The sequence below is a fragment of the Loxodonta africana genome, chromosome 16 (genome assembly GCF_030014295.1).
Source record: "Loxodonta africana isolate mLoxAfr1 chromosome 16, mLoxAfr1.hap2, whole genome shotgun sequence".
In the NCBI taxonomy this organism is placed as follows: domain Eukaryota; kingdom Metazoa; phylum Chordata; class Mammalia; order Proboscidea; family Elephantidae; genus Loxodonta; species Loxodonta africana.
Window position 1 is genome coordinate 34,133,221 of NC_087357.1, and position 16,730 is coordinate 34,149,950.

Below are 16,730 nucleotides of genomic sequence, written 5' to 3' on the forward strand. Positions count from 1 at the left end.
GAAGGGACCAAAAAGGCCCAACCCGTTTGTTTTAACACCCATGGCAACAGGCCTGCAGAAGTTATGTAACATGTCCAAGATCTATCACACAGGTAGCAGAGGAGGCAGGCCTGCATCCCAGGTCTCTTGACTTGCAGCCTGAGTACTTTATTCATTACACCTGCTGTCCTTTTTTTTTTTTTTTTTAAATTGTGCTTTAGGTGAAACTTTACAGAGCAAATTAGTTTCTCAGTAGTTAATACATAAATTGTTTTGTGATATTGGTTGCCAGCCCTACGTCATGTCAACACTCTCCCCTTCTTGACCTTGGGTTCCCCATTACCAGCTTTCCTGTCCCCTCCTGCCTTCTAAATGGGCTGGTGTGCCCATTTAGTCTCGTTTTGTTTTATGGGCCTCTCTAATCTTTGGCTGAAGAGCAAACCTTAGGAGTGACTTCAGTACCCAGTTAGAAGTGTGTCCAGGGCCATACTCTCGGAGTTTCTCTACTCTCTGTCAGACCAGTAGGTCTGGCCTTTTTTTGTGAGTTAGAATTTTGTTCTACATTTTTCTCCAGCTTTGTCCAGGACCCTCTATTGTGATCCCTGTCAGAGCAGTTGGTGGTGGTAGCTGGGTACCATCTAGTTCTGCTGGACTCAGTCTGGTGGAGGCTGTGGTAGTTGTGGTCCGTTAGTCCTTAAATATTCATATATCTTTATAATTAATACTTTGTACAAGATTATAATTTGGACCAACTGATTTTTTTGAGTGGACAGTTATAAAAGATACATAAAATGCTATGAGAGCAAATGGAAGGAATAAAAATAAACCACCTAATATAAACTGAAGAAGGTCTGGTTTTATAGAGTAGGATAGAAAAATAGCCAGAGGGTAGATGAGCAAATTTTAAAACATCACTGTAGTGTTATTTTTAAAAATGGAAATAGAATACAGGAAATGGCCACGTTCATATGGAGCAGACATATAACCCAGAACAGGCCTTGAAGTTTAATGGAAAGAGCACAGGCTTGGAATGCTAATTTAGAATATACTGCTTTATTAGCTGTGTGGCCTTAGGCATGCCATTTCATTCCTTTGTGCCTCTGTTATATTTATACTGGTAAATACAACATCAGATGTATCTGTGTATGTTTAGAAAATAAAGCTTTTTTAAAAAATTATTTTGTTGTTGAGAATATACACAGGAAAAACATACGCCCATTCAAGATTCTACATGTATAATATAAAATATAATCAGTGACACTGATTATGTTAAGTTGTCCAGCCATTCTCACCTTCCTTTTCTGAGTCATTCCTCCTGCATTGGCATATACTCACTGCCCCCTAAGGTTCCTCTCTAATCTTTCAAGTTGCTGTTGTCAGTTTGATCCCATATAAAACCATTGCCTTGGAGTCTGTTCTGACTCACAGAGACCTCATAGATAGATCTTAAAAGAGCATAATGCTCGAGAATGGACATTCTTTACTAGTTAAGCTAAACTCTTGTTTGGTTTTAAGAAGACCTCGGGGTATTTTTGTTTTAAGGTTTAAAGGTTATCTTAGGGTAGTTGTTTGGGGGTGGGGGGCTTCATCCAGCCTCCATGGCTCCAGAAAGTCTGATTTCATGAGAGAAAATAAAGCTTTTTATGCAAAGTCTTGTGAGTTGGCATATAATAATCAAAACTTGATTATTAAGCTGTGATAATTTATTTCTAATTCTTTTCCGAAAATTGTCTTTATTGTGTTGATTATTTCACTTTTGCTGCTGCCTAAAGGTTAAGAAATTGTAATAGTCTCACAGTTTTAAGCACAGCAGCACTTTCTAGGATTTATGTGTATTTGCTGAGTATTCAAAAACAGTGTTTCACTTGGTCCTAATATTAAATTTCCTGTCCTGGCATAATAAGAAGTTGCGGAATCTTGTAATTTAGGTGCTTTGCTCTTGTTTGCTCTTCTGACATCCTGGATAAAAACCCAAAAACAAAACCTTTTGCCATCAGAGTCCATTTCAATTCACAGTGACAACCAGGGGTAAAAAATAATAGGGGCCTAGAAAAGGAAGGAGAAGATGGGATGTTCTGAGCTAGATTTCCTGAAGTGGAAACCCTCCCAGCAGGGGTTTTAATCCAGGCTACTGGCCAAAAAAAAGGTGGGGCAGTTACTGAGCAAAAGCCACAAGGAAAGTTTTTTTTCATTTATGGTTGAGATTTAGGGCCTAAATGTAGCAGATTATTCTCAAAGTTTGGTGGCCTGGAAGAGTCTGCATGAGCCCTACAGAAAAGACAGTGACTGCTGTGTTGAAAGTTTTACCCTGAGTGAGCTGGATAAACTTTCTCCAAATAGAAGTAAGTTAGGTGCTAAAGGAAAAGTGGTGGGAGCTGGGGTGGGCTGGCTGGAGTGATGTGGTAGTCCTGAAAACCAGGATTTACGATTCCTCGCTTGGGTCTGGTGAGAAGATGGACAGCTTTACAAAAAGACTGCGCCCTCTCAGGGTTTTTTAGACAAGGATTGTTAAGCAGGCGATTGTGTTTTTGCTCTTCTTATTAGCTGTTATTTCAACAGTGTTTTTTATTTCATTTTCTTCAGCAATTTAAGGGAATCAGGTCAGGAAGGAAACCTCAGCTTATTAAAAGAATGAATTTGAAATGGATTAGCAGGGTAATTGAGAGTTGACTGTTAGGATAGCCTTGTTTTATAGCAATTGTTTTTTTTAATTTAATTTTATTATTCTTTGTCATATCAATATTACGTGTTCACTCTAGAAATATTGGAAAATCCAGTAAGCGAAAAGACAGGAAAGAAAAATGGCTAGAGTTTTTGTCTCCTTCAAGACTTTTCAAATATATACATTTAAAATGTTTTTCCCTTTCTAACAAAATTGGAATCCTCTTGTAAACTGTTTGGAAACCTGCTTTTTTCACTAACTAGCACACAGTAGACGTCTTTCCATGTTAATAAATATAACTGTATGTCTTAATGGCTGTGATTGTTGCTGCTAGTTCCTGTAGAGTTGGCTCCAACTCATGGAGAATCCGTGTATAACAGAACGAAACACTGCTGGATCCTGTGCCATCTTCACGGTCCTTTGTATGTTCGAGTCCGTTGTGTAGCCACTGTGTCAGTCCATCTCACTGAGGATTTCCCTCGCCCTCACTGGCTCTCCACTTTACCATACATGATGTCCTTCTCCAGCAATGGCTCCCTCCTGATGATATGTCCAAAGTAATCAAGTCAGTCTGGGACGATATTCTGTGATCCACGGGGTATTCATTGGCTAGTTTTTGGAAGTAGATCACTAGCCCTTTTTTCCTAGTCTGTCATAGTCTACAAGCTCTGCTGAAACCTGTCCATCGTGGGTGACCCCACTGGTATTTAAAATACCGGTGGCATAGCTTCTAGCATCATAGCAACACACAAACCTATACAGTGCGATACACTGCCAGATGGGTAGTGGTTATAACAGTATTCTATCATAAGGGTATGTCATAATGTATTTAACCAGGCTCCTTTTGGGAGAAATTTTGGTGGTTTTTGTTTAGATGTTTCTAAACCTTTTAAAAGATTGGTAAGTGTCCCTGTATATACATCTTTGTACCCTTGTCCAAATGTTTACTTAGGATAAATCCCTAAAAGTCGTCTAGCTAGGTTAAAAGGTATGAACGCTTTTTTAAGAAGTGTGCAAAGTCTCTTTGGTAACCAAGAAGGAGCTGTGGGTTCATTAGGGGGCTCTCCCTGCTACCAAAATCCAGCCGTGGATTCCAGGTCACAATGCACATGATTTGCCTGACTTGGCAAAGAGCTAGAGGCAGAGTAGCCTCTGGAGCCAGGTTAGGCTCAAATCTCAGCTCTTCTACTTAATGGGGCAAGTTACTTCATTCCTCTTAATTCCTCGTCAGCACAATAGTGACAGTAATAGGCTTGTTGTGAGGATAAATAAGCTAACATTTATAAAGTGGAGCAGTACTTGACACACATAGTAAGTACCATATAAATATTTGTTGAAATAAAATTTAAAACTAAAAGGAGCTCTGTTAGATTATGGAGGGAAGTGACCATCCTGGAGCTCGAGATAATGGTGAGATTTTAGAAACAGTGGGAAGGATCCTTTACCAAGTTGTTTCAGGGTCTTAAAATTTTGCCAGTGGTCATGTATCTTAGTATGAGTTTTTTGTTTTTGGTTTTAAATTACTGTTTTATTGTTAGGTGCCATCGAGTTGGTTCCAACTCAAGTTGGTTGCAACCCTATGTACAACAGAGCTGCCCGGACCTGCACCATCTTCACAATCGTTATTTTTGAGCCCGTTGTTGCAGCCCCTATGTCAGTCCATCTTGTTGAGGGCCTTCTTCTTTTTTACTGACCCTCTGTGTCCTTCTCCAGGAATTGGTCTGCCCTGATAACATGTCCAAAGTAAGCAAGATGAACCCTCACTATCCTCACTTCTAAGGAGAATTCTGGCTGTACTTCTTCCAAGACAGATTTTTGTTCTTCTGGCAGTCCATGTATTCTTCCCCAACACGATAATTCAAAGGCATCAGTTCTTCCTCAGTCTTCTTTATTCATTCTCCAGCTTTTACATGCATAGAGGCAACTGAAAATACCATGGCTTCGGACAGTCACACCTTAGTCCTTGGCTTGGCCATCTAGTGATGCTATCACAGAAATACCACAAGTGGGTGGCTTCAACAAAGAGAAGTTTACTCTGTCACAGTCCAGTAGGCTAGAAGTCCAAATTCAGGGTGCTGACTCCAGGGGAAGGCGTTCTCTGTCTGTGGGCTCTGAAAGAAGGTCTTTGTGATGCATCAGTCTTCCCTTGGTCTGGGAGCATCTCAGTGCAAGAACCTCAGGCCCAAAGGATGTGCTTTGCTCCTGGCACTACTTTCTTGGTGATATGAGGTCCCCCTGTCTCTCTGCCTGCTTCTCTCTTTTATATCTCAAAAGAGATTGGTTTAAGACACTATCTAATCTTGTAGATCTCGTCAATATAACTGCCATTAATCCATCTCCTTACATCATAGTGATAGGATTTACAACACATAGGGAAATCACATCAGATGACAAAATGGTAGACAATCATATGATACTGGGAATCATGACCTAGCCAAGTTGACAGATATTTTGGGGAGACACAATTCAATCCATGACAGTCCTCAAAGTGACATCTTTGCTTTTTACCACTTTAAAAAGGTCTTTTGCAGCAGATTTGCCCAATGCAATATGTTGTTTGATTTCTTGACTGCTGCTTCCACGGATGTTGATTGTGGATCCAAATAAAATGAAATCTTTGACAACTTCAATATTATCATGATGTTGCTTATTGGTCCAGTTGTGAGGATTTATGTTTTCTTTATGTTGAGGTATAACCCATACTGAAGGCTGTAGTCTTTGATCTTCGTTAGTGAGTGCTTCAAGTCCTCTTCACTTTCAGCAAGCAAGGCTGTGTCATCTGCATATCAAAGTCTGTTAATGAGTCTTCCTCCCACCCTGGTGCCGCATTCTTTTTCATGTTGTCCAGCTTCTCAGATTATTTTTTAGCGTACAGGTTGAATAAGTATGGTGAAAGGATACAACCCTGGCATACACCTTTTTAATTACTAGCAATACATTATTATATTCTGGTAAAATTTTTAAAATACCAGTTTAGCTCAAGTCCTCATTGATCCTCCTACCCCAAATCCCGGTCCCCTCCCTGCCTCAAGGTCTGTGATTAATTTGATATGCCCTCCTTCTGGATCTTTTTCTGTGCATTTACAGATTATACGTACATCTAGAAATATGTGTGGATTGACAACAGTTGTTGCAGCAGTGAGCTCAAACATACCTACTATTGTGAGGATGGCGCAGAACAGGGTAACATTTTCATTCTGTTATACATAAGGTCACTATGAGCCAGAGTACCTAACAACAACAAAGAAAAATGTAAGGTTTTTTGCAAGTTTTCCTTTTTTCTCTGTTTCCCCCTTTTTTTCCTTTTTTTTTTTTTTTTTTACAAAAATGGCTTATTGCTTTGCAATTTTCTTTTTTCTGGTTTCCTTTAAAGTGTAAATGTTTGTGAGTAGGGCTCTCAGAGCCTGTGACTACTCCGAACTATGGCCATCCGGGGATCACCAGAAGGTCTGTTGCATTGTGATGGCTTTAGGGTAAGGAAGGAGTCCCTTGGTGGTGCAAATGGTTTACCTGCTCAGCTGCTAACCGCCTGCTAACTGAAAGGTTGGAAATTCGAGTCTACCCAGAAGCATCTCAGAAGAAAGGCTTGGAGATCTCCTTCAGAAAAGCCGGTCATTGAAAACCCTGTGGAACTCAGTTCTGCTCTGACACGCATGGATTCACCCTGAGTCAGAACTGACATTACAGCAGCTGGAACTGGTACTTGAAGTAGGAAGTCCAGGTTCCCTTGGAAAAGCCCCTGGTTAAACAGAGGGTTGTGTGAGGGCTGCGCCTGGCAGGGAGAGGGGCTGCAGAAAGAATTCCTAAGGCAGACAGACAAATCCTGCCTTTACAGTTTTGCCTTTAACACTCCGATCTCATCACGGGAAATGGATTGGCCTTTAGAATTCTTTCCTGAAGTGGGCGTACCAAAAAATTAAAGCTTAGCAGGGGATAGGAAAAGTAAAGGTAATAATCTTGGTTTAAAAACATCTGAAGTGAAATTTTGAGGGTCTTAGAACTAGGAAAGGAAAACAAATAGAAGGCACAGGTGTTGAGCCTGAGCAAAAACAGCCCTGCTTGTCTGCATGTCAGTCCAGTTAGCAGGGAAGTCCGGCTCCATCCTTTGGAACTCACCCTGCTAAGATAGCCTGAGTGACTGGGGGCAATTCATATGTAAATATGTGAAAGCCTAGGGAAAAGCCGACCCTATTCAAAGGGTTTTAGGGGGTTGGGGAACATTCCAGAGCTCTGGGAAGATTCTGCTCTGCCTACTTACAGTTTGATCCACACAAATGCACGCGCTGGAATTTTAGCGCTGCAGGTACCTCCTGGGATTACTCTAAAGTAGGTGGGACTGTCGCCTCCTCCCTATTCAAGGGCAGCTTGGGACCTGCCAGGAATTCAAAGAGTTTCCTCACCAGAGAGCCAACTTTCCGAAGCAAGGAAGAAGTGAGTGACTTTTCTTTTTAACTCTCAAATGTGTTTGTTGTTGTCAGAGTTATGGGAAACTGGGGGTTAACTAAATCCCTTCCTTACAACATTGAAGAACAAGGCTGCAGTAATGCCCTAACCAGACAAGGATGGGGTATCCTGGAAAGGTGTGGAATTGGAACTTTGGGGGGTTGGGAGGCAGTCAAAAAAAAAAAAACTTACTATTATTTTATCACAGAAAGGAAGTTTGTGCAATCTGTACTCTGATCATCTAATAAACTGGGAGCTCGTTTGCACAATTTATGAATAGGCTGGTACTAGGCCCCCATTTCCTCATGTGCTTCCTCATCCCCAGATGTTATTGTTCTTGTAGAAAAGTAGAATTTTAGAGCGTGTGAACAGGTCGTTTAGTGCTTTGTGCATTTTACCTTAATCAGATGCAGGAGGCATTTTCTGGCCCATCTGGGGAAAAGGACTAACTTTTGTTTTTACTGTTTCCCTCAACAACTCCACACAGTATGTGTTGTTATGCCCATTTTACAGATGTGGAAATTTAGGTCCGGAGACAAAAATAGACTTTCCTGAGGTTCCTTAACTAAGAAGTGGAGGGCGAAAGTCTAAGGCCTGTTTTCATTGCAGCCGGCTTGAGGGTGGTTGTCCCAGATTATAAAACTTGAGATCAGATTGCTTTCTTACAGTATCTTTGGAATAACTTGAAAACTGTTTTATATCTTAAGTCACTTTTGTTTGGATGGTTTTATATTGCAACTTTGAGTAATTCAAGCCAGATACTTTTAGGTGGACTTAATCTTTGAAAACCCTTTTGAGGATTGGTTAAGATTGTGGAGCTGTGTTTCATGAAGTACAGTATGAGGGTCACCTGTATCTTCAGAAACACCTAGTCTTTTTTTAAATGGCAAATTCCTGGGTCCCACACAAGCTTTCTGAATCAGAATGTCAGAGGTGATGCCCAGGAATTTAATAAAAACATCCCAAGGGGATTTTTAATCACAGTGTTTTGTTTTTTTAAAGGCTGTTGAAGAGTTTATAAGTCTGTTGGCAAAAAAAAAGCTATGTTTATAGTTTAAAAGAATTGTTCCCATTCTGTTTTCTCTTTTTAATATAAATAAAAAGCTAATTGAGTCTCTTGCTGGTGTCTGATTGTTGAGTACTTGCTTGGGTTTTGTGCTTTTAGCTATTGTGATTAACAGAACTTTGATGGGGTGGGGGAGGAGGATTGTTTCTAGGGAATTTTTAGGATATGAAGCAAAGGAGCCCCTGACCTTTTATTAGTTGACATTCCTGGCTAGGGAAGCAAAATGGTACAGGTTAAGTGGATAGGATTTGCATTCAAATATAGTTAGATTCTTGGAAGGCATTATGCTGAGCGAAATTAGTCAGAGGCAAAAGGACAAATATTGTATAAGACCACTATTATAAGATCTTGAGAAATAGTAAACCTGAGAAGAACACATACTTTTGTGGTTACGAGGGGGGGAGGGAGGGAGGGTGGGAGAGGGTTTTTTATTGATTAATCAGTAGATAAGAACTGCTTTAGGTGAAGGGAAAGACAACACTCAATACATGGAAGGTCAGCTCAATTGGACTGGACCAAAAGCAAAGAAGTTTCCGGGATAAAATGAATGCTTCAAAGGTCAGTGGAGCAAGCGCGGGGGTCTGGGGAACATGGTTTGCGGGGACTTCTAAGTCAATTGGCAAAATAATTCTATTATGAAATCATTCTGCATCCCACTTTGAAATGTGGCGTCTGGGGTCTTAAATGCTAATAAGCCGCCATCTAAGATGCATCAATTGGTCTCAACCCACCTGGAGCAAAGGAAAATGAAGAACACCAAGGCCACACGACAACTAAGAGCCCAAGAGACAGAAAGGGCCGCATGAACCAGAGACCTACATCATCCTGAGACCAGAAGAACTAGTTGGTGCCCGGCCACAATCGATGACTGCCCTGACAGGGAGCACAGCAGAGGACCCCTGAGGGAGCAGGAGATCAGTGGGATGCAGACCCCAAATTCTCATAAAAAGACCAAACTTAATGGTCTGACTGAGACTAGAGGAATCCCGGCGGCCATGCTCCCCAGACCTTCTGTCGGCACAGGACAGGAACCATCCCCGAAGACAACTCATCAGACATGAAAGGGACTGGTCAGCGGGTGGGAGAGAGACGATGATGAAGAGTGAGCTAATTATATCAGGTGGACACTTGAGATTGTGTTGGCAACTCTTGTCTGGAGAGGGGATGGGAGGATAGAGAGAGAGGGAAGCCGGCAAAATTGTCAAGAAAGGAGAGACTGAAAGGGCTGACTCAAGAGGGGGAGAGCAAGTGGGAGTAGGGAGTGAGATGTATGTAAACTTATATGTGACAGACTGATTGGATTTGTAAACGTTCACTTGAAGCTTAATAAAAGTTATTAAAATATATATATATATATATATAGTTAGATTCTAATTCCAGAACTGCTGTTACAGAGATTACACACTGCAGAACCTCAGATAAATTGGTCAGCCTCCAAAGCCTAGGTTTTCTTATCTATTAAGTGGGAGTAATAATGCCTGCTTCAAAGTTTTGGTGTGAGTATTCAATGAATCAAGGGGTATAGTATGTCAAGTACCTGGTACGTGGTAGGAACTCGGTAAATGGCCTCTTTCCAAAGCTTTTTTTAGTACTGTTATTAAAAATGAGTTTCTCTTTTTAACTTGCCACTTACGAAATGATTTTTAGGACTGAGATTCTATTGCTTTGAAGTCTCAAAAATGAAAATAAGGCCATTGAACAAATTTTACATGAGGTGTAATTAATTTAGAATGAATTTTAGTGCTGTGATGAAACGAAAGTTATGCTTTAATTTTTGTCATTTATTCTACCAAGGAAAAAAAGTTAAGAAACAGATATTCTTTCCATTGTATGTCTTTTTAAACTTTACCTTGAATAATATCAAACTTACTCTCTTTCTCCGTATATAGTTTTCCCCCCCTGAGATATTGAGTCGGTTGCATATATCACGTCCCTTAATACTTCAGTGTGTATTTTAAGAATATGGATATTCTCTCACATGACCACAATAAATGTGCCATTTTGGGAAATTTAAAATTGATCTAATCTTTTATCTAATTTACAGTCTGTATTACAGTTTCATTAGTTGTCCCAGTAACGCCCTTTATAACAATTTTTTTTTTTTCTTCCTGGAGCAGGATCCAGACACACATTGCATTTAGTTGTCATTTCTCTTCAGTTGTGTTTAATCGGGAACTGTTCATCAGGCTTTGTTTTTCAGGACACTGACATTTTGAAGAATACAAATCCTCAGTCTGGGTTTGTGTCATGGATTGAAATGTGTTCCCTGAAAATATGTGTCAACTTGGCTAGGGTATGATTCCCAGTAGTGTGTGGTTGTCCACCATTTTGTGATCTGATGTGATTATCCTCTGTGTTGTAAACCCTAACCTCTTTCATATTAATGAGGCAGACTAGAGGCAGTTATGTTAATGAGGTAGGACTCAATCTACTGGAATAGATTGTATTTTGAGTCAGTCTCTTTTGAGATATAAAAGAAAGACTGGAGCAGAGAGGAGGGGGACCTCATTACCACCAAGCAAGAATAACCAGGAGCGCAGCGTGTCCTTTTGACTGGGGTCCCTGTGCTGAGAAGCTTCTAGACCAGGAGAAGATTGATGGCCAGGGCCTTCTCCCAGAGCTGACAGAAAGGGAGAGTCTTCCCTGGGAGCTGGCACCCTGAATTTGGACTTCTTAGCCTTCTGCAATGTCAGAATAAATTTCTCTTTGTTAAAGCCATCCACTTTTGGTATTTCTGTTATAGCAACACTAGATACCTAAGACAGTTTGATGTTTCCTGAAGATTTCTTTCAGATTAGGCATGTAATTTATAATAAGTAATTTGGAACTCTGTAAATATCCTGATGATCATCAATCCCCATTGATTGATGTTTTGTGCCTGAATCAAATTTTATTCTGATGGTTGCATAGTGATGATGTTCTAACCCCATCATTTCTTCATTTGTTGGCATTCTAATATAAGAAAGAGCTTTATCTTCTCCCCCCTTTATTTATGTATTTATACACAATGAAACTTGTGAGAGCTGGAACTGCCTTCTTTTTCCGGGTCTTGCGAGTTTTCTGCCTTTGACAGGGTGCAGACTTACCACTCTTCTATCACTGTCCATTAGTGGAACGTGTTTTGAGTTTTTCTTCTCTGACAGGTTTCTGCCTTACACAGGTTCCGGCTTTTGCAGGTTTTACTGTATTATCAATATGAATTCATGGGTTCTTATTTTATTGAATGGATTATAATCCATTGCCATGCTTATTTATTTTGATACTGAAATTGTACCAGCTTTGGCTAGTGGGAGACCCTTCATGCTGGCTCCTGAGTGAGTCATTTTGACATGCCCTCATCATTTTGTTGAATTCTTCCTGACTTCCTGTCACAAGATGTTTCCAGCTGGACCTTCCTTACTCCAGCCCTGGAATTTGCCATTTCTTCAAAGAACTCTGATTCCTTTTTAGAGGAGAATGGTTCTTAGAAACCAGAGTCTGAGTTACATTCTTTTTAAACGTTGGAATTCCTAATTAATCTTAGGGAAGGGGCAGTGGGGCAGATTTTTGGAGAATAAAATTTGCTTTGATGTTACTGAACTGTACATGTGAAGATTCTTGAAATATCAAATGTTTTGTGACATATATATTTTCCAAAATTTTAAAAAATTAAAAGGGAAATAAAGTCTGCTATGAAAGGCTAGCTTTCCATAAGTATTTTGAACACTGGTTTTCTTCTTACATCTAGGTAAAAGTATTCTTGTAATCATGCTCAAACTTATTAGTATGTGTATGCACTTATAAAACTTGTATTTTTTAGAGGGTCTTAAGGAATTTCAAACAAAGCAGAGGTTGCTTCACTGTCAAATTTCTTTAATTTTTTATTAATATTTAATGTTTATTTTTAATGAACAAATACTGCCTCGTCTTTATTACAAAGAGCAATAAGTCAGAATCTTGAACCAACCTTGGGAACTGAGCCCTTTAGATTTTGGGGAAAAAATAAACAACCTCTCTTGTCAGATGCATCTAAATAACAGGTAATTGTAAAACTAGTGACAGAATATATATATGTTTTCCTTTCTAGAATCATGCAGTCTGGTTCAGTAGAGCTTCTTTTAATCAAAAATACCGTTTAAAAATTTCGTATTTGTAATACATTTGTATCTACCTTCTAGGACATTTTATAGTAACAAAACCTGCTTGAGTCTTCATTAATGTTTTCTTGGGGGAATATAAGAATTTTTGCATATTTTGTTAATACACTGATGTTAATCCGCCATCACAGTGACTGGAACATGAGGGGCCCTGCAGTCCCCCAAATCTCAGATGGATAATTCGCATCTAATTCTTGTCTTCCCCTTAGTGGCCACCTTATTGTTTCCCATAATAGCCTTTTTTTTTTTTGAATTTTAAATAGACTGTTTTTTAGAGAAGCTTTAGGTTTACAGAAGAATCGTGCAGAAAGTACAGATAGTTTCCATATGCTCCCCCTTCCCCCATCCACAGCAGTCTTTTTAATGTGCCCTGTCAGTGATGTTAATTTCCAGCCCAGTGTTTCTGCTGCTGAGGTCATGGGGCAGCTTTTATACCTGATTAGGTGAAAGCCGGCTTGAAGGACAGTACTTGTTTCAAGGGGACTTACAAGGAGGTTGTGGACTCTGATTTGTCCTCTTAAAATGGGCTAGCTACTCCTTTTTGGAACAATTTCTAGAAATGGGATTACACAAGATTGGAGAAGTTCTTTCCACAGGTTTCTAAGCCCTTCATCTGTTCGTGTTTAGAACTGATACATGGGATCAGTTTTCCTGGTGGTTGACAGTAGTGAACCCTTGGTTCCTCAGGGAATGTGCTTTTTTCAGAAACAAACTGTTGAAGAGCCCTGCTTTCACACCTGGAGCTGCTGACCAGTTCTCTTTTCCCTTCTAGAAATGACCCTCCTCTCCTCCCAGTCTTCATCATTGGTGGCCCCTTCTGTGTATGTGTCCACTGAAAACCCAGAGCAGAGGATGCTGGAGAAGAGAACCAAGGTGGTAGAAGAACTTCTTCAGACAGAAAAAGACTACATCCGGGATCTGGAAATGTGTATTGAATGCATCATGGCACCCCTGCAGCAGGCACAGGTAGGGACTGTAAGGTTAGCTTTGCTTTAGGAGGTGGCCCTCGAAGCATTAGGATGCGAGAGCTTTCACCACAGAGATTTATTGGATTTTATATAAAAGTCTATGACTGCTGCTGCTGCTGCTGCCTTTAAATCAAGGGCCCCAGCATATGTGTGTCATCATCTTAAGCCTTCAGCATCCAGCCACTGATCATGTTCACCAGTAACTTCCCAGACTTACTGCAATTACTTCAGGACACTCCCTATTTCTATGGTTCCTGAAAATTGAAGAACAGTTTCAGGGAGTCTAAATTGTTGTTTACTGGGAAGACCATAAGATAATACAATGAAGTCTGGGGCTAACGTGTCATCAGTGGCTCCGGCACCTGATTGTAAGCTCATTCATTTACTCAGGAGACCTTTACTAAGGGTCTGCCATGTGCACATTCTAGGTACTTTCTAAAGGGTGGAGATTGTAAGCCAAGGCTAATAGTCCCCTGGGGCTTTACTGTCCTTATTGCTTATTACTTGACCTTGGGTATATACTCCTGGAGCAGTCACTCCCAAGTTCTTCTGTAGGAAGTGGGCAGTGACATCAGATTTTGGGTGCTAGATGGGAATTTGTAACCCAGCATAATTGTAGACCAAATTGGTTCTATAGTCAGTTTATTAAGGTGGTCGGGGGAAGGGGGTGTGGAAAGTAGTTGGATCAAGGACAAAGGATGATACTAAAGATGATGTTAGATGTTTTTATTTTGGAGACTGCATGAGAGAGTGAGTGAAGATGACCTTGAGCAGTTTTTGTACAATCCTTGAAGAGATGTTTCTATTGAGTGATTATGGCGTTAATTTCATCTTCATGTGTCTTTATGTTTTGGTTCCCTTTCTCAGGTCCCAAACATTGATTTTGAGGGTCTTTTTGGAAATATGCCGATGGTGATTACGGTCTCAAAGCAATTGCTGGCTGCTCTGGAAGTCAGCGACACTGTAGGTATGCACTCCTGCCGTGGATTCAGAAGCAGCTGTTTTTCAAAAAACATCTTTGAGGGGAAGAAGGTCTTTCCTGATACTTACTATTTAGTGACTCACTTCAGAGGTTATGTGGCCCTCTGCTGCTGCTTTTAGCTAACAGTCTTCCTTGAGGTGATAAAGGATGTTAGCAGTTGAAGAAACTTTAGATGTCATCTAAACCAAAAAAACCAAACCCATGGCCGTGGAGTCGATTCCGACTCATAGGACAGAGTGGAACTGCCCCATAGGGTCTCCAAGGCTGTAAATCTTTACAGAAGCAGACTGCCACATCTTTCTCCCATGGAGCGGCTGGTGGATTCGAACCGCCGACCTTTCGGTTAGTAGCCGAACACTTAACCACTACGCAAACAAATCTTCTACTCTGGTGTTTTTCAGACTCATAGTTGGAGTTTGAGATCATCACTTTAGTGCGTTGTACCCATTGTCAAAACATTTAAAAAACAATCATCTAGTTCTTTATGAATTAAGAAAACTGTATTAGTTATCCATTGCTGTGTAGCAAATTACTCCAAAACTTAGCAGCTTAAAACAACACAACATTTGTCGTCCCAGATTCTGTGAGTCAGGAACTGGGAGAGGTTTAGCAGGCTGCTTCTGGTTTGGGGTCTCCTGAAGTTGTAGGCAAGTTGTTGGCCTGGGCTGCAGTCATCTGGGCCTTGAGGATCTGCTTCCAAGGAAGGTCACTCCCATGACTGTTTCAGGTCCCAGTTCCTCATCACATCAGCCTCTCCACAGACTGGGCTTTGGACATGGCATCTGGCTTTCCCCAGAGTAAGCAATCCAAGAAAGCTCAAGATGGGAGCTGCAGTGTCTTTTATGACCTCATCTCAAAAGTGACGTACCATCACTTCTGCCATATTTTATTGGTCATGCAGGCCAATCCTGGTACAGTGTGGGATGGAACTACATCCTGTCATTTTGCTATTTTATTGGAATCATAGTTGCATAGTAGCTTCCACAGTTCCATCCATCCCACAACACACTTGACAACATCCAGCAGAAGGAAAAGTGGCCTACGTGTCTCATTCAGAGTGAGCAGACCTTTTCCTGGCTCTTCTCGCAAACTTATTTCTCGTTGGCCAGAACTGGCTCACCTGCATACACCTAAAATGATCACTAGAAAGGGGAATGGGATCATGATGTTGGCTTAGACTGGGCAGTACTTACCTGAGTCACATGGGAGAGAAGTGGACATAGGAACCAAATCAGAGTTTTGCCCTTGTGAAGGAAGAGGGAAATGCCTGTGGGATGGTGACAGATTTAGTGTGATTATTTCAATGTTTCTTCAGTATTTGTTATACACCAGGCACTCACCGAGCTGTCCTCTACAACAACGCAATGAGCTTTAGATACTGTTCATCTTATTTTACAGATAAGAAAACTGAGGGAAAGCAATATGCCAGAAGTCACATGGCTAGTAATTGGGAGGACTAGCCTTCAACCTGTTTGTTGTCCAAGCTCCTACTGTTAGCCACTATACAGAATACAACTATATGTCTTGCACTTTTGTGGGCACTTGATAGAATGGTAAGAGAAATTGAAGCCGGGGGTCCTTGCACTAGGCTAACTGGAGAGGTCAGGGAGATTTGAGAAGGAGAAGCAATGTCTGAGTAAAGGTGAGGCTGAGCGAGAGCACTATGCTGGGTGATTTCTGTCTTGGTCATCCAGAAGGCGAGGCAATGCATTAAATGGGGAATTAACAAAGGACAAGGTTTTGAGCCTTGTGATAAGGGAAGGCTCTGAGAAGTCAGAGAAAAGCAAAGTAAAACTTTTTTGAGCCATTAGCAAAGGGCAGCTTTGCTAATTCAAGTACAAGCTTCCCTAGCAGGGTTTTTTGTTTATTTGCTTGAATTTAGCTTACTTCAGTATATGTCTAATTTAACTTATTTTTAATGCATTCATCTGGCACCAAGTTAGAAATGTACAACAAACTAATGCAAAGTCTCCTACCCATCCCCTAGCCACCCAGTTCTTCTCAACCAGTTTCTAATGTCTTGTTCCAGAGCTAGTTTATTATACCAGCAGTTGCATGTTTTTTTTCTCTATCCTAGTCTCCTGTCGCCATTTTTTTTAATCACACAAACGGTAGCACACTATGCAAGTTGCTCTGCACTTAGCTTTTTCCTTTCAGCAATAGGTCTTTCAAGGAGTCCGTATATCCAGGAATAGAAATAGAAAAAGTAGGGTAGCAGAAAGTCCAGGAAGGTGGATGTTGGAGAAAGCAGCATTGAATTAGCTAGTTGTTGGAGGATTCTAGTATAGCCAGAACACGGTCTGGTGGGGAGGGAAAGAATGATAAGTATTCAAGGCTTGAATGAGTTAGAAGATAAGGAGGTAAAGATGAGAGTGAAGGACAAGGAGACTCTGGATATGTAATAGAATGGCTTTTATTTTAAACATACCCCACAGAAATAAACATTTTACAAAATGACTCAGTATACATGTTTGTATATGTATGTATGTAGGCT

The 16,730-nt window shown here is 40.6% G+C and overlaps 1 protein-coding gene across 2 annotated transcripts in view; it reads left to right on the forward strand.

Annotated features, from left to right (window-relative positions):
- The window catches only part of DNMBP (dynamin binding protein), a 134,222-nt gene that overhangs the window by 85,408 nt on the left and 32,084 nt on the right, over positions 1-16,730 (forward strand). For both annotated transcript variants that reach the window (XM_064269453.1, XM_023546824.2), the window contains 2 exons: positions 13,059-13,252; positions 14,122-14,221. In XM_064269453.1, the coding sequence (XP_064125523.1) occupies positions 13,059-13,252; positions 14,122-14,221 (294 nt within the window). The remainder of the gene's footprint in view (positions 1-13,058; positions 13,253-14,121; positions 14,222-16,730) is intronic.